The 25,574-nt window shown below is 37.4% G+C and overlaps 4 protein-coding genes and 2 long non-coding RNA genes across 9 annotated transcripts in view; 2 read left to right on the forward strand and 4 right to left on the reverse strand.

Moving 5' to 3' along the window:
* Rdgb (retinal degeneration B) overlaps positions 1-1,718 on the reverse strand; it is a 36,829-nt gene extending 35,111 nt beyond the window's left edge. Inside the window, exon 1 of the mRNA XM_076434005.1 lies at positions 1,516-1,718. The gene's annotated coding sequence lies outside the window, so the exon portion shown is untranslated. The remainder of the gene's footprint in view (positions 1-1,515) is intronic.
* Positions 1,719-10,335, forward strand: LOC143213843 (contactin-1). 3 transcript variants are annotated; one of them, XM_076434141.1, is made up of 7 exons: positions 1,719-1,858; positions 2,917-3,198; positions 4,015-4,305; positions 4,480-4,670; positions 4,888-5,017; positions 5,108-5,248; positions 6,352-6,391. In XM_076434141.1, the coding sequence occupies exons 2-7, from the start codon at positions 3,156-3,158 to the stop codon at positions 6,372-6,374; spliced, it is 819 nt and encodes a 272-aa protein (XP_076290256.1). In that variant the 5' UTR covers positions 1,719-1,858; positions 2,917-3,155; the 3' UTR covers positions 6,375-6,391. The 3 variants fall into 3 exon arrangements, with proteins under 3 accessions (XP_076290256.1, XP_076290263.1, XP_076290247.1); XM_076434132.1 differs by having other exon boundaries at positions 1,722-1,858; positions 6,347-10,335; XM_076434148.1 differs by lacking the exon at positions 5,108-5,248 and having other exon boundaries at positions 6,347-10,335.
* Positions 10,336-11,671: 1,336 nt separating this feature from the next.
* Rrp40 (exosome complex component Rrp40) lies at positions 11,672-13,322 on the reverse strand. Of its 2 annotated transcripts, none has more exons than XM_076434169.1 (3): positions 12,914-13,322; positions 12,582-12,684; positions 11,672-12,316 (listed from the first exon to the last, which is right to left on the reverse strand). In XM_076434169.1, exons 2-3 carry the CDS (start codon positions 12,656-12,658, stop codon positions 11,773-11,775), a joined length of 621 nt encoding a protein of 206 aa, XP_076290284.1. In that variant the 5' UTR covers positions 12,659-12,684; positions 12,914-13,322; the 3' UTR covers positions 11,672-11,772. The 2 variants fall into 2 exon arrangements, with proteins under 2 accessions (XP_076290284.1, XP_076290275.1); XM_076434160.1 differs by having other exon boundaries at positions 12,582-13,100; positions 13,182-13,320.
* Positions 13,323-13,459: 137 nt separating this feature from the next.
* Positions 13,460-13,978, forward strand: LOC143213874 (uncharacterized). Its single transcript, XR_013010053.1, has 3 exons — positions 13,460-13,595; positions 13,700-13,769; positions 13,839-13,978. It is a non-coding gene; the product is annotated as an uncharacterized LOC143213874 (long non-coding RNA).
* A 297-nt stretch (positions 13,979-14,275) lies between these two features.
* On the reverse strand, positions 14,276-16,506 carry LOC143213811 (uncharacterized). The gene has a single exon (XM_076434107.1). It carries the CDS (start codon positions 15,988-15,990, stop codon positions 14,281-14,283), a length of 1,710 nt encoding a protein of 569 aa, XP_076290222.1. The 5' UTR covers positions 15,991-16,506; the 3' UTR covers positions 14,276-14,280.
* A 377-nt stretch (positions 16,507-16,883) lies between these two features.
* Positions 16,884-18,856, reverse strand: LOC143213883 (uncharacterized). The gene is made up of 3 exons (XR_013010055.1): positions 18,275-18,856; positions 17,354-17,444; positions 16,884-17,279 (listed from the first exon to the last, which is right to left on the reverse strand). It is a non-coding gene; the product is annotated as an uncharacterized LOC143213883 (long non-coding RNA).
* Between the last annotated feature and the right edge of the window lie 6,718 nt (positions 18,857-25,574).

Consider the following 25,574-nt stretch of genomic DNA (forward strand, 5'->3'; position numbering starts at 1 on the left):
CATAGAACCTATGACATAAAGTTGTTCAAAATTCGCTGAACAGTCGACGCGTTAACCTACGGTACTTGTACATGAATAATTGGCATGATCAAGCAATTTTGCTTGCCGGCAAATAATCTTTAATCGTCTAAATAGTAGTGTTTTATTGAGCGATCAATCAAGTCGGCCGCAAAACCGTCGTAAAAGTAAAAGTTTGTGCCACGAAGTTCGAATTCGATCGATCCCCCAATTGGTTGACGTCACTAGTTACGTCATATAGACGAAGATGGAGAATGGCGGGCACAGCGTCAGGTGCACAGCGGGGTCCTCGAAACCCCCCCTCGAATAATGACACACCACAATGAAAATGGACCGTCATCTCGATAAAAATATATCCTTCGCTACAAACATTTATTATCGCAATCTTTTTACCCTGATTTTTCAATGACACTTTAATTGACCTTGAACTGCATCTTGAACTAACGATCCTACAATTTTCTATCAAGCGGTAAATAAAAATACGAAAATCAAAATTTTCTGCGTCAATTGCTAGACGCGGCAGCTAACTCGAAATGTATATTTCCGCTTTTAACAATCGCAATACTTGATAATAATAGAACAATAATCTTCGAATACACTGATACCGTGCTGTCTTTCGTCTGCTCGGTTTTGTCGTGCCGTGATAAAAGCAGCAATCTACTCACCATGTTTTTATCTCGATTGTCACGGTGACACGATAACGAATGCAAATAATTACAAAAGAAAAGAGCTCCAATAAAAATAGCCGCGAAATGACGAATCCTAGAAAGATCACTACTATCTCAACAGATTTGAGACATTGACGAGTGTAAACACTATATGGCGACACGCTCTAGGCTAACTGCTCACTTCTAAAGCACCGTCGAGTATTCAAAGAAATTAACGACTTTCAAGTACACGTACGAGTCGAATATTAATTTACCAGAACGTAAACTGAAATTACACTCGACTGTTTTCATAACTTATAATCTAATAATAACAACAACTCTGAACCTAGCGTTTATGATAAAATAGACACCGGTAAGATGCGCACATACTTTTTCCCCTTACTGTGCATCATGCACATATAGTACCTCGCAGAAACATTCGCACACAAGAGCGAAGATTATTCAATAAGATTATCCTGCTCTTAAAAATTCTTAAACCTCAATTTTCTCGGCTAAGAAATCCACTTTCAGCCAGGTGTAACTGGTGTAACAACGCCGTGCAAAAATCAATGAAATCAAACCGAATTAATATGATATACGCGTGCACGAACACTTTTGCGGTCCGCTGTACATTTCCCGTGGAAAATAGCGGACAAAAGGACTATCCGAATAGTTACATAAAACCAGGATGTTCGATGCATGAAAATAGATAATCTCCAGCAGCATCTGACCGGCGTTTTTGTATAACCGGAAGTACGTAGTTGGTAATAGATCCGACTACTAAATTGTTTGAAAAAAACAAATCGATCGTGGTTACGTTGTTTCCGTGCATGCACAAACATATACCTACCAACTCGCCGTCAGGATTCAATCAAGTCCTCTTTGTTTCCTTGGTTCTCTGGTACAATGGTGTTTCACGTACGCACGCACACACACACATACACACGCGCGCGCGCCAGCAATCATACGCAACTACCACGATTATCCCATTGCGAGGTGTCTATCGTTTTTGTCTAGTTAATCCTGACAGAGATAGCCAGACACACAAAGAGAGACGGAGAGGAAGAGAGAGAGAGAGGGAGAGAAAGGACGTAGAACGGCTCTTCCTCAATCAGTAAAGCAGATTCAACCAGTTCTACGTTGCGAGTATCGATGCACTTGTTCCCGCGTGTGCAGTGATCCAATTTAACAAGGTAACTAGTCATTTCTAAACTTGTCGAGTCGTCCAGATTAATCGACGATTTCGAGTACGTCGATATCGGGGCTGTCTCGATCGAACATCTCTTTCTCTTACTTCGAACGTTCGTTTTGCTATTCGACGGAGCGAATTCGTTGTCACGAGAAAACGCGTGCCATAACCCGAACAGCTGTTACGTTTGTTTTCGCTGCGGTTGCAGGCCCTGATTTCTGATCGCACTCGCAGGGTCGCGATGTGACGTCTCAATCTAGCGGGATAAAATTGAATTTCGATGTGCGGTGCGTGAATAGAAGCTTGATCCAAAAAGCAGAATCATCGAATTGTTTTATTAAATAAAAGTTGCTTCGATAATGATACTGCTCAATGCAAGGGTTGTATTTTCGTATACAATGAATGTTGTGTTATTTTATAGTGCTCTGTGTCATTATTGAAATTCAATTTTGCACCGACAGCTTGCTGAAACATCGCAATCGGTTAACGTGTCGATTGCTATGTTAATCTCTGGGGACCGACGGTATTAAATTTAAAAAATTATTTACAATGTGTAATTCATATACGCAGTATACAGTAGAAGCATTTAACAAAAAATAATTAAACGTATTGTAAAGATACATGCATGGAATTTTATTTAACAGATTTAAATATTTCTTTGAGCATATATTATAAAAAAGATTTGGTGTTAGACACATTCTCGTTATTTTTATAAAGTAATGTAAAATAGTCACTTTTAGTGTAAGCCTTGTGTTATATGTATAGAAGATGTCCCAAAAATGTTGTACTTCATTGAAAGGGGTGATTCCTGAGGTAATTTCCTGAGGCCAATCAGAGTTCTACCTGAATTGCAACAGACTAGAGCGAAATGGAAATTGATTTTCTTTCTTAGCATGTTTAATAAGCTGAACATAATACAACAGTATTTTTAAATTCCTCTAATGTCTCTACTGTTTTAAATTGCACCATGCATCAAATCCGCAGTCTAAAGATGACGTTTCAGACCGGAAGAGCCCGTCCAGATCGGAACAGCTGTTACGTTTGTTTTCGGTGGGGTTGCAGGCCCTGTTTTCGGATCGGATTCGCAGCGTCGCCGCTAGAGCGCGGCCCCGGCAACTCAATAAAATCCAAAGAGCGCCGGACGGGCGGTGTTCCGCGAAGCGTGATGAGTTTGACAGCTCCCGCGTACCGTGGTTCTCTCGAAAGCGGAAAATAGGATCGATCGGGGAAAAGATGCGGCCGCGACGGGATCCTTAACAAGCCTCCGTCTACATCCACGCGAGACCGTCTAATATGGCAGAATGGCTGAGCATAGAATCCTCACGCTGATGCTCTTCCTGGCAGGTGAGCAACCGAGAGACAGAAAGCGAGACAGAGAGAAATCCGCTCGCTTCTCGCAGCCGTGCGAGCGCACCTGCCGATCAATGTGACACACACCGAGCCGTCCCGTGCTGCGCCTGTATACGTGCACACCGTGCAAATCGGGCCGACCAGCACACGATCGTTACGATTCAGGGTCGAGTTATGCAAATTTCACTAAGTATCTTGTTTTTTCCGCGGTCCGACACCCGCCGAGATCCTCGCTCGAGCGCCTTCCGGCGAGTCCATTGATCGGCAGAAACGTCGATTCTTATATTTTCGTACTCGATCCGTCAAACGCATGTCTCATGTATGTATATATTTAGACGGTTAATTCGTGTACAGGATGTACAGTTTGTTTATGCAAAACCGTACCCCGCGCGTCGTGAACATACAAACGATAAAGCGTCGCGTTTCGATCGACCTGCCTGTCATTCGAATCGATTCTTTCGAACACACATGCTTTCCGAAAAAAAAATGAATTGACAGATAGAAACTTACACGCTGTTCGTGTCATTCTAATTGTATACTGACTTTTTAGTATGTTGACGACTACGAAACATTTTTTGAAATTATTGTTCTTCATATCGTAGAATTTTAGATAATAATCGAAGAAGTTTCGCACCGTGTAGATTTTTCAATGTGTAATTTTTTTTGTATAAAATTTGTAAATAATTGTTCTTTTTACTTGGTAGATTTTGATATTAACGATGTCGATTATTGCAATTTTTATTGTATTCTTGTATTTGCGTGCGTAACGCGTATAATTATGGTAGTCAAAGGACTTGTTGTGATCTTCAGCATGGCTGGAAGCAGTGACTTTGGTGCCAGTGCATTTTGTCGCTGTAGATGTTGGTCAGAACTTGACTGTACCTTGTGCAGAAGAAGATGCACCACCACAGTCAGGCGGATCTGTTGGTGTGTTGTGGATAAGAGAGGGACGCGAGGACGAACAAATCAGACGACTAAAGGTTGAGTCTAATGGAGCTTTGGAACTTATCAATGTTAGCGTGGACGATGCTGGGAACTATTCGTGCAGCTTAGACGTTGATCATGATGCTGTCAAGATTAGGATTAATGTACAAGTTAGAAGTGAGTCATTAAACATCCAACAACATCTTCGACACTTTATGGACCTGTCATTCTGAATATATGTTTCAAGTATCCTTAATTTTCTATAGTTTAAATATATAATCGAAATCGCTGGGCCGTAAAGTGTTCAAATAATTTCCATACCGACATTACCATTGTTATATTGTTCTTCAGCTCCTCCTCCAGCTTTACATAATGTATGGGTCAAACCATCCACGATATTGGCAAATATTCTTTGGGAAGTAGTCGACACAGGTGGTTATCCTATCATAGATTTCACTGCCGAATATCGTCTTAAACCGAATGTGGGTGAAGAGCCAGAAGACTGGAAGCCTATTGTTCCAACGCACATTCCACCAAATTCTGTAATTTACTCTGTGTCTCTCTCTCTCAAAAAAAGTATTCATTTCACGGGTATTATTGAGAGCTAAAAAGAAGTCTTTGACTTAGCCAATATTTCGTTACAACCGAAAATATGTGTGGCTCGGAGCATAGCCTCCCGCATTCATTTCAAGAGACTTCTTGTTAGCTCCCAATAATAGCGATTCTTAATTAATTTGACTTGAACCGATGATTTTATAGAGGCAAATTGATGTTTATCACTTGGTGCCAAACACAACGTATTCGTTCCGAGTATGGGCAACAAATCAGCTGGGGCGAGGAGAGATCGTCGAAGTCGAAGGTCACACGCATCACAGTATCGAGGAATTAGGTATAGAATTAGAGCGTTTGGCGATTGTCTCAGAGTACGAACTCTGCATGTACAGAATGTATCGTTATTTATAATTGCCGATTATTTCAGAACTTGCAAGACATCTCTTGTCGGGTGTAGAAAATTTTGACACTCGTGTCTGGGTGGCAGCGGTAGGCATAGTTATGGGTACACTTATGATTCTTGGTATAGGTACTTGTTACCTCCTCTATCGTGAGTGCAAAGTACCCTGTAAGCATTTCCTGGTAACTTTATCTAAGAGCTTTTGCTTCTACTCTTTCTCTTTCATGCTATTTATTTCTGCTGAGGAAACTCACTTTCTTCCGCACGAGTAAAGCCGAGACACGATAGAATAATTCATCGTAACGTTGGGTTAAATCCACGAGCAAGTGCGAATGCGTGTAATGCATTCTATCTAGTGGAGAAGATCTGCAGCAGAAACGATAGCATCACTAACCACTTGACTTATCTATGGCCCTGATCTCTAGCTTTTTCTTTACATCAGCCATTCTCCTTTCAATCAATTTAGTGCTATTCTAATACAGAACCAATTATCTTCCACTGATATTTCCCTACTGCAAGCGCTCTGCAAATTTTATTAGTATTTAACAAATTCTCCTAGTGTTTTAACTTTTATGAAACTTACTAGCATCTTATTACGAATCTTCCATATCATGTACCAGTTTAACAATAAACACTCTCTTAACTTCTGCACCGAACACATTTACAACATAAGGCACTAAAATTAATCTGTAACATGTTTTTTACCTTTTTTCTATACAGTTTGCCTGACAGTAGCACCTTTTACACTCCTCATAGGAATGATACCCGAATCTCTTACGAATAGACTACATCAGCCACCAAACTTACTATCTTACTTGTTTACTAAGGAACTTCGTTTGTCCTACTTCTTCTTACTAATTCTTTTTTCGTAAGATACTTTACGTGTCTGATTATTAAGCTTTGGTGGTTTGTATAAAATTTTTGTATGCAGAATGATTAGTGCAATGAATAGAAAGTATTGTAATAGTGATAGAGCATTATGGCCTAGATAATATTATGTGCTATTAGTGGAACTTTGACTGTACAAAATATAGGTCAAAGGTAGCACATACATTTGCTGGGTAAGCAATGCGTTCACTGTACAGAATGAACTCTGATGTTAACTTACAAAATTTGATTCGTTGATGTATATATATATATATTTCGAAATGTTTCTATAAATGTAATATATGTAGCCCAGCAAAATATTGGTAAAGGGAGAGGGTAGAAGCTAATATAACTCGTGGCCTAGACCAATGAAAATTAATCTCCGTTCCCGAATTGCAGCGCAGCTGGAGGAGCAGGAAGTGATTGAGCTGGTACCCAACATCATTCTGAATCCAGGATTTTTCGACGAAAGAACAGAGCACATTCCGCAAGACGAGAACTTCAACAACCAAACCACCACGCGTCTGAACAATAACAGCGTCGTGCAACCTAGGCGACTCTAGTAACTATAAATACTTAGGTTTTTTGTGGCTTTTTTTATTAACAAGTGGCTTGAGCACAATTTATGTGTCACCTTAAACGTAAGTAAAACCGAGAATTATCGGAAACGATGGCCTCGAATAAAATCATTGGTGTATATCGATGACAGGCACTATATATCTAAAAAGATCAGGTAAGCGATGAAACTTATACCATCATCGCGGACACCTAAAACACCTGTTCGTGTTTGGAATCAGTACTGTCGAGGAATCGTAGGGATTATTTGTACGCTCTGAGCGTGTAAGTCGTTCGCGTGCGCGAACAAAGAAGTTAAATTTTTCACTTCACAATACAATGTAAAGTGTTCAAAACGCGTACGTAAGACTCTGCTAGGTTTTGTGAAAACGGAGTAGCACATTTTTGAGGAAGTTTACTGGGACGTTCCAACACTGAAATTCGATAATGTTATTGCTCATTGGTCGAGCTTAAAGTAAACGAACTCCTGTAAGCCAAAAGGAATATTCTTAGTAAGACTGTAATTCTAAGAACGAACAAACAAACAAAAGAATCGTTTTTTGTGGAAACTGAAGTCACACGCTAACATTTAATCGTAACGTCGAACGAAACGCATTCATCTTACATTCTGCATGAAAATCGAAACGTCTTTTGTACGCAATTATTTTTAGCCGTTACCACCGAGAGGAAAAAAAATGAAATTTTCAATGGACAATATCATGCAGAAAGTAAGATTTTTGTCTGCAATACAAATCATCCGATCGAAACAGATTTTCGTCGAGTACGACGAAAAAAAAGGCTTGCTTACTGCCGTTTTAAGGTGTGCAGAAGTCGTTGGGTGGAAAAAGTTCCTTTTTTGTGTCTTTCTAAAAAGTTATCGTTTATTTATTGTTGTTGTAAGAGCGCGTTTGTTTTTCTTTTATTTTTTTGTAAGGATATTTTAATAATTTCTTTCCCGACAGAGAGCTTAACTGTCGTTGAGATCGAGGCACACATTGTTGTATGTTCTTTCTAGGGAAAATCCTGTGATTCAGAGAATGTGCAATTGTAAAGACCATAGTACTCTAACTGTAAAGATAATTCTACTATGTTAACGGTTATTTATAGCAGTACGCTGTTTCCCATACTTTTAACTTTGCATGTGATCGATCGAACATCGTCTATTGCTTCGACATGCTTTTGCACCACCTTAAGAACAAAATGCAATACTGCTATTGAATTATCGATAATGTGTAAAATCAAATTGTCATCAAAAGAAATTCATAAACAGATAGCACAACTCCATAACGAATAAGTTCCAGTATACAGTGTTAGGAAGAGAAGCGAACAAAAAAAATCCATTAGTCTCCGTGATATCGAGCAATTACACTTCGGACACCGTGTATTTCGGTTGAGTGAATCATTCCATTCGTATTAGCAGTAAATATAGGGTCAGAGAGGTAGAATAAGTTAAAATATTTTGGATATATCATCTTTGATAGGATCACGTTTGATAATCGATCATCGAGACAAGTCTTTTCAGAGAGTATTCATTTGTAATGAAACATATAATATCATCCTACACACGAATCACATAAACGAAGAAAAATATTAACGTAGTCAATCAATAAGGTTGATGATTTCAATAAGAGTTCTTCCTGTACAAACAAATATACAGTTATTTTCCACGATTTACACGTAGCACCATATCAGATTTTCTCGTTGTGTAAAATTCAGTAACGAAACAAGAATTATGTGACGAGTGCTTAGCGTGGAGGCTCCTTTTGTTAAAAAGAAAGGGAAAACAACAGTATTATTTGATATTTATTTTGAACAATTCGAAAGACGTTCTTCGCGAACAAAAATAAGTCGAGTAGTGTACGATCGTACATTTTTGTTTCATTCGCTATTCGCTATTGAAGCACTCGTGAAGTGATAAATACGGACATGGTTGTGGAAATTGATTCTTGTCTTGATTAGTCTTTCATCGGTTATTAGTAAAGCTCATGTTGTCAGAAACATAATACCTTAACGATTCTACTTAATACAAAATATGTAAGTTACAAAAAAAAAGGTCTTGCTTTCGTCGACACGAGGTGAGACGACAGAAAGCAATTTGGTGCACGCAGGTTGTATAAAAATTGGTTGTGTATTGTTACATTGAGGCTTCGTGATCTGTTCCTCCCTTGTACGTAATCTGATTAGGGGTGAACAGATTCAGTTTGGCTTCGTACTATGCACTCTGTGTTGTGAATGGTATATATATATAAATATTCTATGCGCTAATGAAAAAAAAAAAAATAATACGATAATAAACAATAATGATAATGATATAAATATATATATACATATATATATTTATATAGCCGAGGCATCATAATATTTTAGCTATAAGCAAAGACAATTTTTTATATAACTAACGATTACGCCGGAACGCAATGATAATATTTATCTACATATTCATACATAGGTAATTTTGTGCTATGATATCGAGCTTGAAGAGTGATCTGGTAGGTTTGCTCGTTAAGAAAAGAAATCTCACGTAGAGAATCATGTTCCTCTTTCCTTTTAGACGAGTCGTATTTCGCATTTCTACTTTGATAGAGTTTTTTTTACAATGCAGACAGACAGATTGTTTTTTGTCAAATTTTTCAACAGCGATGTACGCTTTTTGATAAATCCGTAGTAAGACACGTACCGATCGGATACGGCCGGTTTTTGTTCCATGTAAAAGACGTTAGCATTGCTTTACAGAGATTTACAGAGTTTAGTATCGACGATTTAACTTGGTGACTCGAAACTTCATGTCTCATGCACATTTTCAACTATAAATATAATCAATGATTTCTGCTGACATATATAACAATAGGTGTACCCGTAAGTTAAATGTTTAACTGTCTCTATCAAAGCTATCTGGTGAAGGCATAGGTTTTACATTTAGTGGCATTAACACGATGCAGCCTGATAAAAAAGAAGTATAAATGTAACTTGGTATATAAAGCGAAAAATTATTCTTATAACTACCAGCTGCTACAAGAACTAACAATAATGCTTAGTCTTCTGTGTTTAGAGGTCTGCCATTGCATACCGTAAAAAGATCTGCATATCTACCTATGCAATATAGGATGTTCACAAAATGACTTTTATCACGTTAGGAATACAATCAATAAAGTAATATCATTAAAATGAAAAGCAAGATTATATAGTAAGGTAACGATCACGGTTTCTTTCGTAATAGGGTGAATAGTATTTTTTTAAAAAAATCACAAGAAACAACTCTCTTTTCGTTATTTATTACTAGGAACTCCAAATTGACATTTGTATTCAAATCGAAAGCGCAACTCTGAGATTCATTCATCGCGATAGAATGTTTTCTTATCGTTTTTATATCGAAAATGTTGTACCGATGTCCTAACAATGTAACATAGATATATTTTTATGAGGTAGATCAAGATTATATAAACCGAAATCTATACCTACAGTGATAATGGCAGATATTTTGCGTTTATACCACAACAAAAGATATTTGTGATCTGTCGAATTATCAGTTTAAATTTCTACTCGATTTGTTCGATTCTTTCCTTCTGTTGATTGTGTTTCCTGCATCTACAATCATACATTTCTTAAAACTGAGAAGCTATGAAACGCAACACGTGCGTAGCATTCGTCATTTTACATCTATAGTTAACGGTATTGCATTAATATATTTACTTCACATAGCACGCTCATGTGAAAATATATACTAAGTAAAGCACTAGACCATAGAATAGTATAATGGTTGCCAGTAGCACCATGGATCGTCCCTAACATACATATTACCTGCCTATGACATACCAGAGAGAGAGAGAGAGAGAGAGAAAATAACGCAACGTGGTTTTTACAAAAAGCTTCTGCTCTTTGTGTTCCGCATGTAAGATTTTTATATGATACGTATTTGCAAACGGAAGCAGTTGTAAATACCGACATGATTTGAAGAAAAAATAAACCCACTTTTTGTAAAAACTACACGTTTGTCGCGTGTCATTGTCTATTAGAGTAATAATATTAGTTTTATACCTTTAACTTAAGTGATAGTAAATGATATTTATAATGGTAATTGATTGATGGTACTCATCATCTTTGTATTAATTCTATGTATACTCGGTTACGATGTATTATGTACGATCTGCGATCTAAAGCGTTTTTGTTTTGTTGTTTCTCGAAATGATTAAGTTAATTGTTTATCTTCTTAAAAAGAGAAAGAAAAAAAATGTGAAAATAGATATGAAGCAAAATTTGTATATATATATACTGTCCGCGCATTATTGTTTCGTTTCTATATTTTGTATAAATTGTTAAAGAGGAATGCTTCATTATATATATATACACGATAATTTCTTTTATTTATTATAAATATACCGTGTCGCTTTATTGTTATTTAATATCTAATAATACTCCACATACATATAGTATTGTTCACACGCTGAGTCAGTGTTAATATTAGTTTTAAACTATTGTACGAATTCATTCTATATAGCCACTAGACGTGGCTATGGCGTTTAGAGAAGTGTTTTCCTGACATGTTCACAGTTTGTTTTACAAACTATATACAATGCACATTTCATCACGTACAAATCCTGTATTAGAAAGACAACAAAATATGGAAAAAATGTGTAACAATGCTTGATTTAAGAGTTGTTTAAATATTTTTGTGGGAAAAAATAAAGAAAGTCAAGATTGTGCTTGAATATCTGATACTATCATTAGTTAGAGTATAGCTTTCACACTACAGGTAAAAAAGACATTATAGTTACATATCAGAGAAGTCATTTTATTCACTTCTACAAATTACATCTATACGCTGATTGCAACAATGCTTTAAAACATTTTGCAGAAGAGTGACTTCTGTACTGTCACTCTTCTATACGAATACTGTTATTCATTCTGGATCATTTGTTAATTTGGTTTCTTCATCTCAAATAATGTTCATTATCAAACTGCAATCCGAATGAGAAATACAAGTAGTACCAGAATTTAAGTATATACATATATATCTTTATTTTCGTAGATATTTGCCGATTCTTTCCATTACGTCACTATAACAGTGTACAAGACCAATATACTTAATGGTACTCTATGTACTACATGTAGTTCTAATTCTACATTTTTATCACGATGGTTGTCAGAATGGTTGTCACTATAATCACCGCATTTCATATAAGAAATCATACAGATTTATTTATAAAAATCATTAATAATATTGGTACAATAAATAATCATTCATAACAGCTGGCTCTGTCGATTTACATTTTTTACTGCATCTCTTCGTCGTTACCCGACTGTGTTAACAGCAAAGTTTTCTCGATATCTGCGCATATCTTCTTTATGTTATTCGGAGTAGCATACTCCGCAGCTAAAATAGCATTAGCTACTGCTATCGTTTCCCGAATAGTCCTCGCTTTCACCCACACTCTACCGTTCATTCCAGCAGCTACTTCGAATGCCTGACTACGTGCCAATGTATTAAACAACAGAGAACTAGGATTCAATATCTTCCTAATGAGGCTCAACGAACACGTAAAAAGCATGCCATCGGAACCCAGAACACCCAATTTCTTTTCTTTGCCATGAGAATCTACGCATACAAGTTCCGGTTCCATATCCTTGCTGGCAACTACAAGTTTCGCAAAGACAAGGTCCCCCACTTGAAGATCAGGACGGTTCTTCTTGGTGGCACCTTCGAAAGCAAGATACGAAAGAGATGCCTGCTCGCTGGCCCCGATATCCACTTTAAAAATATCGCCACCCTTCTGCACGACTATACCGACTACATTTTCTCCACGATTTGGTATGTACCTTAAAAAGAAGCTGGAATTAGTAACATAATCATTTGGCTGTTTCGTTAACATTAGATTTACGAGACTCGTCAAAGCGATGGGTTCTAATATTTTTAATTTATACGATTAGTGAGATTATAAATCAGCATATACATTCAAAAAAAAAAATGGCAAAAACTTTTTACAAAAATATAAACGATTTGTATAGCGTTAGATAGATATGTACAACAGTATGAATATAAACAAGTTCCGCGGAAATTATCTAAACAATGAATTGACATTACCGTTTCTGATAACTATCTACATAGTACACGGCCGGATTCGTTTTCTTTAATATTCCCGCCTTGTACGCAAAAACCATGTCAGATTCGCGTCGAAGACCAGGCCCTAAAATGATTGTCTCCTTCTTATTAATTGTTGCAATATCCTTCATAATATCGCCGGGCATAGCAACATCTCCCACGCTAACTTCCATTATCGCTGCAAGCTAAACAACTATTTACAAAAATTCACAAGCGCATACCACTCATCAATTATAATCTACAACACTACACACTGCACATGCCAATATAAATTTAATTCAAAATAAAATCGCAAAGATAGAGTTTTTGGTTACATCGTATCGCACCACGTGCGTTTCCGTGTGACAAGCTTTCTGCTAGCGTCCCGCGCGCTCGTTCAAACGCGAACGCGAGTCGTGGCTGCGCGTTATACTTACATGACTTGCATAAATTGATGTAATTATATAATGGTGCAATCCTTTTGAGGGAACATTATAAAGCTGCCGTTATTTTGCGTGACGGCTGTATAACGTTCGAAATAATTTATTTGGAGAAGATTCTTTTAGATGTAGTAAATCAGGGATACCGGTGAAATTTTCATACCTGTATTATTCCAAGAGGCTGTACCGAAACCAAAATAATACCGAAATGGATAAAAACCAAAATCGTTAAAATACCGATATTTTTTTTATTTTTCCAATGCAAAGGATGCCCCAAATAAAAAGAAACTGCTAGCCACTTTGCACTTACCCTACAACCGACAAGAAGCACGCAGTCCATAAGTATGCACCCAGTAAGCAAAATGCTCGATTTTGGACGGGCATCTACGCGCACATAAGTAGTGCTTTCTGTTGGCAGAAAGACCAGGCATCTGCCCGACAGAAACTGCTCGGGTACAATCAGTACTGCGATCAGACTATCAGACTCTGCTGCGATACTGCGATATGGTGCAACATTTCACGCGCATACGCGGCGATTTCAGCCTAAGTAAAGTAATAAGATTCTCGATAAAATGGGGTAAGTACCTTGAGCAACCCGCAGAATTTTAAAAAGTTGGTATGATTTGATTCAGAAAAATGAACGTATGACATATGTATTTGTGTATATTTTGTAACTCGTAGGACACGTCCTGAAGTCTTTTCGTCCAGAACAGATTGTTTCGGTACATTCCCGCCAAATAAATGCCTCAAGGTTCTGTCACCTCATCATCCTAATATACATAGATATATGTAATAAGTAATATGTTACTCTGCCGGGCAGACGCTGACGGCAGGATACCATGCAGCTACCATACCTAGCAGGGTGTGCCCGGCAGAATCAAGCAAATTCCGAGCATCCTATGCTTCAAGCAGCTCGAACGTCGTTCTGACAGGATAATGCCCGCTATCTGCTCGCCAGGTTGTGCTCGATTTCTGCTCGAGACAGGCCTAGCTGACTGGGTAGTTAGTTACTCGATACATATACTATGTCTTAATTCTAATTAGGTATATATAGAATAATAAGTAGGTATAAGCGGTACATAAAAGAGATATGAAATAAGATTAAATAAAGAATAAATTTAAGTTAGAAATAAGGTTAGGGTAGGAACGGCGTGAGGAGATTGAGGAGATAAGGCGGAAAAAGGAGCAGGTGTTATAAGAATTGTAGTCCTGAGGACAATAAGAGTACAATAAAGTTATATTGTATATTTATCGAGAATCTCTCAAGTCACTAATAAAATTTTTAAATCTTTATCGCTTAGGTAGCTAAATATTTTGTCAGCACAAAGAAGTGGTAATTCGGGAAGCCTTCCGAAGAGAGAATGTAAAAACTTTTTCCTAACTTGTTCCAGTAATTTTTCTCTTTTTACCTCCCTTCTAAATCGACTATCTATCATACTAGCATATATTGGAAATTTTGTCTTATAATCATTTGATCTCAAAGCCCGTACTATACTTTTATTTTTTGCTAATTGACTTGTATTGTTTGTCAAAATATCGTAAAAAGAAGCACAGCTATTATCAATCTTCTCGCTTTTCATGATTTCTATTTCTGCTTCACATTTGTTCAGAAAATTGTTGATTTCATCGTCATTACTAATCCCCAGCAAATTTCTTTCACTTATATGTAAACCTCCAGCTTTCATCTTAGCTATGTGCTGTTTCAGTAGCTTAGTACTTGGAGAATTATTGGTATAATAACGTGAGTCGTTATAATGACGCACACAGTAATTATAATCATTACGATCCGTAAAGTCGACAGTAAGCCCACCATACTCAAGTGGTGTATGATTCTTTATACTTATAATGTTGACATCAGAACCATATTCTAGAAGAGTCCTAATAATCTGTTCGTGTTTTCCTCTAAAAGCAAAATGAAGCGCTGTTCTACCATACATATCTCTAGAGTTAACTTCAGCACCAAATTTTAAGAGAATCTCAACAATTTTCGAATGACCTTCTACAGCAGCAGCATGAAGAGGTTTTATATCTTCTCCAGCTCCAGGATCACATTCTGCACCATATTTTAGCAAGATTCCCACAATTTCTTTATAACCGCTTCGACTAGCAGCAAAAAGTGTTGTCATACCACTTTCACTTTTGACATTCACATTAGCTCCCTTACTTAGAAGCAGTTCAACAATTTTTTGCATACAGCGCCTGTCATAGCGTGTTCTGTAGCGTGAGTCGTAGCACGAGTTGAAAAAAGACGTCAACCTGATACATGTACAATTATAGCAAATTGGATTTATAACAGAATAATGTAGTAAGTTAGGATTATTTTTCACATCAACTCCATTAGCGACAAGCAGTTTAGCCATTTCTGTATCCCCATTTTGAATAGCATAAGCTATTGGAGTTGTTCCCCAACCATCTGTAACATTAATATTTGCTCCATATTTTATCATTACTTTGGCCATTTGAAGTTGCTTCCCTATGACTGCATGATGTAGAAGCGTCTGATCTCTATAATTTGAATTGTCTAACATGTTAACATCAGCACCGTACTTCAATAGGTCTTCCACCATTTTTAGACTTCCCATCTTCACAGCAGTACATAGTACCTTAGGATCTTGTTTTATATCGGCTCCATTAGTTAAAATCAGCTCAGTCATTTCTATATCGTTATTTTGAATAGTGTTAACTATTGGAGTTGTTCCCTCACTATCTTTAACGTTAATATTAGCTCCATAGTTTAACAATAGTTTGGCCATTTGCACTTGCTTCCCCTTCACTGCACTATGTAGAGGTGTGAGACCTGTACTATAGTCATCGACTAACATGTTAATATCTTCTCTATACTTTAACAGATCTTCAACAATTTTGAGACTTCCTTTCTCAACTGCAATACTTAGTAAACCAGGATTATCTACATCATTAGGGTTCACAATAAGACCATGTTGTAGAAGAGTCTCAATCATTTTTTTTCGCATTTTTCCTCTGCAGGGTACTGTGGTTCTGTTGCTTTGATTATTAATATCAGGACAGTACTTTAAATGACTTTAAAACAGGCTTGAACAAGCCTCAGAATTAAGAGCAGTGCTGCTGCTGCATTGTACTGCGTGCTGCGATATGGTACAACATTTCTCGTGCATGCACGGCGATTTCAGCCTCAGTAAAGTTAGATTCTCGATAAAATGGGGTATCTTGAGCACTACACAGAATCTTAAAAATTGTTATGATTTGACTCTGAAAAATTTTTTGCGTATATTTTATAACTCGAAGGACACGTCCTGAAGTCTTTTTGTCTGGATCAGATTCAATTGTTTCGGTACATTCTGACTGATTCTGACACATTCCCGCCAATATAACTGCCCCAGGGCCACTCTTGGCCGCGCATGCGCGAGAAAAGATGGATGCACCATATCCAACCATACCCTGATAGCACAATTGACTCCACGGGGAGTGACGAAAACGCGCATAAGTTGACTCCACTTGGACAACCTGGAACCGTCTGGATGCAGCCCACGTGAAATGCAGCTTCTGCAGTCTAGCTGGAACGCCACTCTATCCTGGATTCCGCTTCCCCGCAAGATGGCAGCACGGTCGCACTGATTAATGCGGCGAATGCCGTTATACAGGGCAGCGCCGTCGGTAAGGGCAGATCGCACTAATGTGGCAGATGTCGATAAAGTAGATTTCTATTGTACAAATACGTAGCAGTTTCCCTTTTTACCGACAATACTGATTTTTGAATGAATATTCAGTCACATGCAAGGAGAGAAAACGAAAAAAAAATCTGTGCAAAATAAAAATTCTCTGCATCGATTGCAAGAGATGGAAGCTAAGATTAAAATGTCAACATGCAAAAAAAGACAAAGTGTCGTACAAGGGACAAGAAAATTTACTTTTTCTTATTTTTTAATACACCGCAGGGAGTTGGTAAAGACACATGGACAATGACACAAGGAATATATATATAATAAATATTATAATTTTTTATTATTACTATGCTTTATTATTGGACGAACACCTAAATATCTCTTCAGGTTATTGTGATGCAAAAAATATTTGTTACGTAATGTGCACGGTGTGCCAGATATTTGGTCCATTGACACCATGCACATTACGTAACAAATATTTTTTGCATCACAATAACCTGAAGAGATATTTAGGTGTTCGTATTTAAACGGAACACCCTGTATATTATGATTATTACACGTTGTTGCCTCTGCTTCCCAAAACTTGTGGCCCGTAGCACGTTCTGGCATAGGTGGGATACCTAAAAAATACAAAGAAAATCAGTAATGTACAATATATGCATGTGTGTTGAATGGCATAATTAGATATACGTACCACGTGAAAAATTAGAGGTCTTCCTCTTCCCCGGTTGCCGCAGCTTCCTTCTCCTCCTTCCCTGGATAGCACATTATATTTATCCTCCGTTCTGTAAATTAGATTTTTAATTACACAGTGAGTAAAGGTGAGTATTTAATCTTCTTCGCTTATTGCTCATCTCAACGAATTTTCTAATTTCTGGTGCTACAATTACAAAAGGTCTTCTGACGTTTTTCATCAACTAATATACCTAACTGATTCAAACATTGCAATGATATTTATAAAAAATCGATTAAAGTTGAACTACAAACAAAAGAATGTACTACCAGAAATAAAAAAATTCGATGATGAGAAGCAAGTGAAGAAGATTAAATATTAGGTTGTCCCAAAAGTTCCTTCCGCAATGCCTTTCTTTAATATTGCTAAATAAATATTAGGTTGTCCCAAAAGTTGTTTTTCGATGCATGCACATAATGCAAATTCATATTAAGAAGTACTAAAATATTAACATAAAGATTATCGTATTGTTTGTATTTATTTAGCTACATTAAAGGAACACAATGCGGAAGAAACTTTTGGGTCAACCTAATACTTGCCTTACTGAATTGGTTTAAGCCATCATTTTGCCGATTTAGAATATTGCTAAGCTAATTCTAATCTGAATGGGCCAAAGCTGAATTGTGTTGGATTTGTTTAAAGTGATAAATGATAATAATGATAATGAAAAGAGAGTGATAAAGTGATAAAGAAACAAACAATTTACTATTTTGGACTCTACATTGAAGTGAACATACTCGCCCCGTAGCACCTCATACGTGATGGCAAATGGCACTGTCGCGTGGTGTGCCGACAAGCGTTCTCACGCTTTTTCACGCGAAGATTCTGGGAGACATTTGAGCAAAATGAAACCGATCAACCAATATAAATATGTACAAATACCTTCCGTTCTTCCTTCCTTCCACGTAGTGCACGTAATCCAAGTAATCCACGTAATCACATAATCCAAGCAAGTCAATCTAATAAATAGTCAAATAGTCAAATGCCGCAACGCAGACCGCACCTGCGAATGTAACGTGTAACCACAGAGCGAAGCTATGTAAATATATCTGTGATTGTGTCAAGAAAAACGCTGCATGTCACAATTTCAAAAAATTTCAGTTTATGCATTTATTGAACTTTATAGTGTAGGATTAGGTATTTACCAGAAAAAACGTCACGAAAATCAATTCAAAAGGCTCGAAAAAATAATACAATTTAACCAATGTCCTTGTCAAAGCATTAGTGATCAAAACTTTAAACGACAATATCTCGAAAGTGAAAGTACAATGTGACATGCGGCGGCGTCCTCCTGACAACCACAGATATTACGACCGAGCTAAGCGAACGAGAACTTGAGAACTGTTGAGAGTTGAGAGAATAACTGAAAACTGCTGAAAACTGAACGGCAGTTTCCCCTTCCCTGACGTATCGTCGTATCCGTGAGCGGTGTCGACCGCGCTTGACCGTGTTGGTGCATGTTCGATTGCACGCGCGCTACACAACAAACGTACCTCTACCATGTCCGTGTGACTACCTGCTCGACCGAACGCGTCGGCGACGCGTTCCTTCGATTTTCACGTTGCCGAAGTTTCGGAAGCATGAGGCGAAAAGTCGGAATCTGGAGACGGCGCGCATTTGAATCTCGGGCACAGCACGCGGCGCGACGCACATTTTGCTATAACTTTTGATCTAAAAGAGATATCGAAGAGAAATTAGGCCTAATTTTTTTTGAAAAATCGGTTTTAACGATGTAAAAAGAAATATATTTTGTATTTTTTAAATAATGTTTTCGTTGATTCTTAAGGTATAGCCGGAAAAGATGGTCAGAAGTATCCAACCAAATTTGTTTTTAGTCACGTCATGTTCAACAGAAAATTATGAAAAAATTCATGAATATTCTACCGAATAGCATACACTACTGAGATTTTTTTCAAAATTTTTGGTTGCAAAATCGATTTTTAAACAAATCGGAAAACATAAAATTGCCGATTTTATGTATATACATACATCAAAGTCTTCAGTTGACCACATTTATATTGTTACGTTAGTTGTGTCTCATCCTGATTATTAATGTGTATTTTTTCAGATTTTTCGGATTACGGAAACATGTTTTAAAAAATTGAAAACCTCCAAAAATTCCAAGAAAATGCATGTTTTGTATTGTAGTGTTAGAGACTCCAGTTTTATAAGAATTCAGTACTTGGATATTATTGAAGCAACCGTTCTTAATTTTTTTATAATTTTTTAGAGGTTGGGTAGCCGTTAACAAAACAAGTACATATATACGGCTGGGAATCTTCTGGCCCCGAATCGAATCCCGCATCTATAATCGTTTTGTTCGGTAAATACTTATTGCTTCGAGTTTTAATGAAAAGTTTAACCAAAAACATTTTTTAATTGTCTACATTTATTTTCAACTTAAAGAATTGATGCAGTTCGCGCTGTCGACTTTCGCTGTCCACTTTCTGTAATTGAAAAAAAAGAAACACAATTTAAGTTATGATTGCGAAGTGCAGAATGGTTTCGAGGTATTCGAAAATACCGCTACAGGTGGTCCCCTGTGTATCTATATCTTCGAGTAACTAATTACAAATTATGTATCTATTATTCGTGATCCGAAATTTGTATCTAGGAGAAAAATTAAGGGCAGATTCGGAATCAGCGCAAAAAACTCTATAAGAATCATCCAACAGTAATTGTTGAAGAAATTTGGTGTTGCGGAGACTGTAAATCAAATGGGAAACTTTCTTCCAGCAGATCTATTAATGGGTCTATTAACTTTTTTCCGTGTAACATTTTGTTTATTGTCTCGTTTCTTTGTTATAATAAATGGAAGCTTATGTTAATTTGTTGTTCTTCATTCTTTAATAAGCCCCTTTTAATTTCCCATCAGTTTCAACTCCATAAAGTAATAGTTTTCTGTAAAATCCGTATCAATGCCTCCGGATCGGAAACTTTCTGCCAGGGGTTGTATTAATTCGAGTAAAAAAGTTATTTTTTAATGTTGGACTATATGGATTTGGACTTTTCGTGAGAAGTTGGAGAAATTAGTTTACTGCACGATGTGAAAAGATATGTAGTGGACATGGCGCGTTGGAAAGAGGGACTTTCCGGACGCATCCTTCTCAAGTGCGCGCTGTGGACGGTTGCGTTGAGGGTTCGGTCGTAAAAGTGACGATTACCAGAACCCTGACTCAACCGTTGCAATGTCCTTGGCAGCGACGACTTTGAATTGTTTTGGGGAAGGAAACTTTCTCCTTACTCTTGAGGAACGGAGAATTCCTCCCCTTATTTTAACGGTCTTTCTCACGTTGCTAATCTTCCCACCAAAACGGATTTTTACCAGTGGAAAAAAAGCTTGTGGCACTCGTTGAGAACGCATCGCTCTAGAGTTGCCCGCGCTACGTTAATTTATATCTCTGTACTTTGTTAGTACTCGATAGTCATTAACGTTTATAATCTAGTTTTCTCGTTATTGTTATTATTATTACATCTTGTTTTGTTATTGTTACGTGTTATTGTTTTAATAAATATCTATATCGTTGTCTGTTAACCACGCGAAACATCATAGACACTGAATTACCCGTCATCCTAAAGATATTTTTCCAGAAATTGCAGTTGGCCGGAATTGTAGAGAAAATAGGTACTAAATGTTGCATTTCACAACTTTTTTATGTGGGGCCTATATTGAAAATTTAAAAGATAGTTATAATAATTAACCATTTGCAGCTGTTTTAATTTCGAAGCTGTTTTAACTCGAAAATGAAACATCTCGTTCTAGGTAGAATAATTTCGTTCTATACGATTCTTTTCATTTGATGGATATGAAATTGATTGTAATACCTCATACAATAATTAAAGGATTAGTAATTGATTAGCTACCAACATGTTTAACAATGTAAACAATATTTTGCATAATGGGACAGCAATTTTTAGTGGTGATTTCGAGTCACCACTGGAGTGCTAAGGGTTAAAGATGGTAGAAATTGCAGGATATTACAACAATGACAAATATTATAAAGCAGATACGCTAACGTTACCGTTATCGCGTCAGAAGGAATAGCTGCAAGCTGCAAGTACAATTGTATAGAGTATAGAATTTCGGGGAAAACTAGGAAGAGAGGGAGGGTTGCCGGAGGATTAATTATGGCGTGGAAGAACCGACGCGACGGTGCCCGTAAGGATAATCACGGTCGCTTAGAGTGGCCGGACTATGGCAGGGTAAGACGTGGTTTCCCTCGGGTCTCAATTATCCATCGGGCCTTAATTGGTCCGGGCTGTTTGTCTCTCGATCAAGCCGGTTCGTCGAGGTCCTGGTACTGTACTTTGGAAATGAAATGGATGATTATGTGAAAATTTGCTTGTCAAACGAACATTCTGGGAAAAGGTTCAGGTAATTTCGTGCAGAAAATCCAGAGTTGTTTTGGTAACTACCCAGGACTTATTGGCCCTCGCGACGGTCAAAGTAATTGCCCAGTTTTATCGACGTTTTATTACTTCGTCGCGTACCCTGGTATAAAGCAGCGAAAGCAATTTAGATATCGTGAAACGGTTCGAATTTCTTTTCTTGCTGTTCTTGGAAATTCTGAAATTGTCAACTCAGTGGTCGGCACGTATGAGACTTTTCAGGCCGCCTCCTTTCACCGGCCGCACGTCTCGTTCTCCGTAACGGCCTTTATCCTCGAGACAGCTCAGGCCCGTATCTATCCCAGACCGTGCGAACTGCGTACAAAATTTCTGTTTATGAAACATTAGAAATTCCATTTCTTTATACACATATTTTTAGCGTGTCTTTCTTAACATGTATGAATTAAATGAAACGAGGCTTCATTAACTGATCTATTTTTATTGAATGGAGTAGAATTACACTGTCCAACAAATTTCAACTTTTTTTATGTTCCCCAATTACTGAAGGGTCCTTCTTATAGAGTTTTTCGCGCTGATTCCGAATCTGTTTTCAATTTTTTTCCTATACGCACAGTTTTTCAGGAACAAGGCTTTGAAAAAAAACATATTTTTCAACTTCAAACAAATATTGTGATGTTATTATAAAAGATATTGAATTGTTCTTTCTGGCAAAAGATTCTGTAGACTTTCCCGAATACAGTGATATCCAATATTAATACATTATGATTGATTAAACATGTTTAAACAATGATTAAATACGGAGAGATTTCGTCGCGTCGGCGCACAGTGGAAAATTTGGACCAGACTCGATTCAAAATCAAAGAACTTTCGATAGAAATGAGGTAGAGCGATAAAATTTTTTTTAAATGAAAGCTGAAACTTTGCAGAATATGGGAAAAATAGGGAAGTTATGGTACGAACGTTTTTTAACCGAGAAAATTCGTTAAACATGTAGAATTTAAAGAAATCGATTTTGCAATGTCCTGAGGTCGTAGACAAATTTTGAGACCAGATTTGAAATCGGCGTGAAAAAATCTACGGGAAATGATATATAGCAAAAATTTTAAAAAAATTTTCCGCGCGTGGTATTGGAAAAACCACAATTTTCTCGAAATTGTGCAAGTTTAACGAATTTTCTCAACGTTAAAAAACGTTCTTACCATAATCTCCCTATTTTTCCCATATTCTGTAATGTTTCAGCTTTAATTTTTAAAAAATTTCATCGCTCTACCTTATTTCTATCAAAAGTTCTTCGATTTTGTCTCCGATTTGGACGAAAGGTCACACTGTGCGCCGTCTCCAAATTCTGACTTTTCGCCTCATGCTTTCGAAACTTCGGTAACGTGAAAACTCAGCCCGTCTGAGTGCCTGTTCAATTGCTTGCGCGCTACACACAAGCGTACCTCTACTCTGTCTGTGTGAACTACCTGCTCGACTGATCGACGCCGACGCGTTCCTTCGATTTTCACGTTGCCGAAGTTTCGGAAGCATGAGGCGAAAAGTCGGAATCTGGAGGCGGCGCGCATTTGAATCCCGGCACAGCGAGCGACGCGGCGATAACAGAACATACGGACAATAGGACGTCCTTATATTAGGGTATGTATTCGGATAATGGGGGTACGGATACGGGAGTCTCTACTGTATTCAAAGAACAAGTAGACATAATTGAAATCGTAATTCTAATTGCAATATTTTGTAGGACTCAATATAAATAGTACCGTATACTCATCTTTTTTTATCGATGAATATGATCACTAACTAAAATAAATTCCTAATAAGAAAAAAAAATGTTAACAACCCATTAAAAAGTGTTAAAAACGCGACTGAACATGTTGGTGAGAGTCCCATTTGGGGGTGAACGGAACTTTTAAGCTAGTGCTTGAAGCGGACCCTGGGATTCGGCAAGACCGCAGATGTGGCAACCAAACCTTGGGGTTTTCCAGCCATCTGGAAACTATCGAAACGGTGTAGCTTCGAATAATTTTCTGCCAGGGCGGCGAAGACTTCGGTCGCCGTGGCCAAGTGGTGCAATAAACACGGCCAGGTAACCCGACGCGCGTCGGCCAGCCAGACATATCGGCATGAAACCACTAACAAGTTAATTGCAGACCTTGTTTATTTTTCGTAATTGTTTCATGTAAATGACGCTAGCTGCTTCGTGTGGCGTTCTTCCGATTAAAAAAAGACTAATCTCAAGATAGAATTTGGACTGTGGATAGTGGATTTATTCAAAGTCTTCGAATAACGGCACAATCAATTTTCTACCGAAACCGAAATAATACCGGTATTCTTTCGGTTTTTCCAATGCTTAGGTTGTTCCAAATGAAAAAGGAACTACAGGCCACTTAATGTTCCGTCGTAAAACCCTCCGCGCGAAGGAACAAGCGCGAGTCCGAATTCACAGGCGAGGCCGTCATAAAACATTCAGCTAAAGACCTTCCAGATGTACCTCCCAACAAAGTGATTTTTAGCCAGCCGAAAGAAGCACAGCCGATGTAGCCAGATGTATTTGGACCTTTTATACCGTTAAAGTACTAAACTTTATACCGTAGCTACCTGCAACCGAACATACTCCTTGGTTTCAAATTCTTGCTTTAGTTTATTAAAAGGAAGTAGACTCGTTTTCAGGATTGCAAGGGTGCGGGATTCGCCTCTTATTCTCATCTCTCGATAATAATACAAACACGGGGTTTTTCACTAGTCAAAAACGCTAGATAAAAGATCGATCTAGGACACTATCTGCCTCAAAAGTTCTATTTTTTCGTTTACGAGGCGTAATTGGCATTATTCGGCAGCATGTAGCTATGAAAATAGCTTGTATGCTTCCGAATAATGCAAATTACGGTGACGACTAATGCAAATTTCGCCTCGTAAACGGAAAATAGGACTTTTGAGGCAGATAGTGTCCTAGATCGATCTTTTATCTAGCGTTTTTAACTAGTGAAAAACCCCGTGTTTGTATTATTATCGAGAGATGAGAAGAGACGAATCCCGCACCCTTGCAATCCTGGAAAAAGGCTATACTGGAACTGCAATTACTCGAATTAATATTCGGACGTTCTAAAAAAGACGAGAACTTTTTTAATATTGTACTAAACGATTTGAACTTTTTTGGGGAGCTGGAGCAATTAGTTTACTACAGGATGTGAAAAGAAATTTTTTCAAAAATTGCAATTGATCGGAATTGTATGAAAAAATACTAAGAGTTGCATTTTACAACTTTTTTATGTGGGCCCATATTGAAAAATTGAAAAATACGCTTTGTAGATCTGTGTCGACTAAACATATTTTGAAAATTTCGTCAAAATCGGTTGACGTTGCAATGAGCTACAAACGTTTGAAGATGGTAAAAATCGCAGATTTTCAGCCTACATCGAAGAATTCTTACATCTTTCAAGGCCTGTCGTTTTTTCCCGCATCAACCGATTTCGATGAAACTTTCACAGTGCACATTATTTACGCAGGCCTACAAAACGTACTTTTTAAATTTTCAATATAGGCCCGCGCGAAAAAGTTGTAAAATGTAACTTTTAGTATTTTCTCTGCAATTCCGACCAAATGCATTTTTTGAAAAAATTTCTTTTCACATCCTGCAGTAAACTAATTGTTCCAGCTCCCCCAAAAAATTCAAATCGTATAGTACAATATTTAAAAAGTTATCATCTTCTTTAGATCGTCCGAATATTAATTCGTGTAACTGTACGTATTAGGGGATAATTAATGTATTACTAGTTTATTGATTTATGTGTAGGTTTACTCTTAATGTAACTGTAAAGAAAATTACGGCGAGGGG

Source organism: Lasioglossum baleicum, chromosome 1 (genome assembly GCF_051020765.1).
Source record: "Lasioglossum baleicum chromosome 1, iyLasBale1, whole genome shotgun sequence".
NCBI lineage: Eukaryota > Metazoa > Arthropoda > Insecta > Hymenoptera > Halictidae > Lasioglossum > Lasioglossum baleicum.